A 1609-nucleotide genomic window follows, 5' to 3' on the forward strand; every position below is an offset into this window, starting at 1 on the left:
CCTGTTCCAGACCTGGCCTCGCCGTCATCAGCATCCCTGCCGCCAGGCCACGGGCAGGCCACACTCACAGGCCCCAACCTCCTCCCTGGACGATGCTACTTATCCCGGGACTTGTGGAGGATACAGAAGCGAGACGCTCGCCCTTTACTGGAGGACCGTTATGGTCAATTCCATCATAGCTGCCTGATAACCAGTATTTCGGAAGTGCTGACAAGAACCAGGCACTGTGTTAAGGACTTCACCTCCACTCTTTTATTTACGCCTAACGATCAACTATTAGGAAATTTACATGGGAAGAGACCGAGGTCCAGAGAGGTTAAGCAACGCGACCCAGATTGCACCGCAAGCCGGTGGGTGGATTTGGCTGCATAACCTTGCCGAGCTGACCCCTCTCTCTCTCCCCCAGGATCCCAGTTTTCTGGCCTTGTCGCTCCCCCAGCCCCTGGCGTCTCCTGCCCGGAATGGAGCACCGCCTGGGGTCCCTGCTCGACCACCTGCGGCCTGGGCGTGGCCACCCGAGTGTCCAATCAGAACCGCTTCTGCCGCCTGGAGACCCAGCGCCGCCTCTGCGTACTGGGGCCCTGCCCACCCGCCAGGGGCCTCAGCCCAAGGAGAAGAGCCTTTTAGAGCCAGGCTGAGGATGGAGACTCGATGTCAGCCGCTCGGCAGGCAGTCTGGGCTGCAGGCCACAGTCCGGCTTGGGTCTGCCATCCGGGCCCTGGAGGACAAGCGTGTTCCCAAGTCAGCTGGTCCCTCTGGACCCTGAGATGCCGCGGGAAGCATGCCCCAGTCCCCCTCGCTCTCACTCACAGCCTGGCAGAATGGCCAGATTTCTTCTGAGCCATTCACAGCCTTTATCAAAGACGCGTACAGAGCTTTTTCCAGGAGATGGGCAACCATCTCCCCCTTAATCATTAGCCTGAAGCAGGTGCTGGGCTGGATGGGCTATTTTTCTAGGGGTGCGGCGAAGAGGGGCACAGAGATTCTCAGCCTCCTGCTTCCTTTCCTGGAGTGAGGTAGGAACATCCCTGAACACGTGTCTGTGTGTCAGACTTGTGCTGAGAAAACCCTCCCTCCCCACCCTGGGCAGAATTCAGGGATTGAATTCTATGTAAAAATCACAAGGTGAAATCACCCTGTTTTGAAGACAGTCAAAATGGGACCCTTTAAATGTCCCTTAAAGGGACTCATCAAACTCAACTCGTATTAGTAAGAATTAACCGTTTTCATGACTCTGCAATGTGCCAGGCCAAGCTACACGTTATACAAGTCAGTGCTGGGAAACATTTTGGACCAGAGAAAAGCAGGGGAGAATGAAGAATGCCTCCCAGAAACTGGGGAACACGGCCTGAAATAAACCAACCCACGTGTGAAACCCTGTTTAAGTCGCATGTTTTATTGTTTTGTTCTTGTCCATTTGCTCAGTTGTGTCCGACTCTTTGTGACCTCATGGACTGCAGCAAGCCAGGCTTCCCTGTCCCTTACTATCTCCCGGAGTTTGCCCAAGTTTAAAAGCAAACAAACAAAAATGCCACATACAAATGTTATGTCCTCTTCTGCAGTCTACCTGTATTTGTTTAAAAATAAAAACTGTGTTTTCATCAGAATC

The 1609-nt window shown here is 53.6% G+C and overlaps 1 protein-coding gene across 1 annotated transcript in view; it reads left to right on the forward strand.

Annotated features, from left to right (window-relative positions):
- The window catches only part of CCN5 (cellular communication network factor 5), a 13519-nt gene extending 12751 nt beyond the window's left edge, over window positions 1–768 (forward strand). Inside the window, exon 5 of the mRNA XM_065922056.1 lies at window positions 407–768. Within this exon, the coding sequence (XP_065778128.1) occupies window positions 407–627 (221 nt within the window). The 3' untranslated portion in view covers window positions 628–768. The remainder of the gene's footprint in view (window positions 1–406) is intronic.
- Window positions 769–1609: the final 841 nt, after the last annotated feature.

Source organism: Muntiacus reevesi, chromosome 2, assembly GCF_963930625.1.
Source record: "Muntiacus reevesi chromosome 2, mMunRee1.1, whole genome shotgun sequence".
Classification (NCBI taxonomy): Eukaryota; Metazoa; Chordata; class Mammalia; order Artiodactyla; family Cervidae; genus Muntiacus; species Muntiacus reevesi.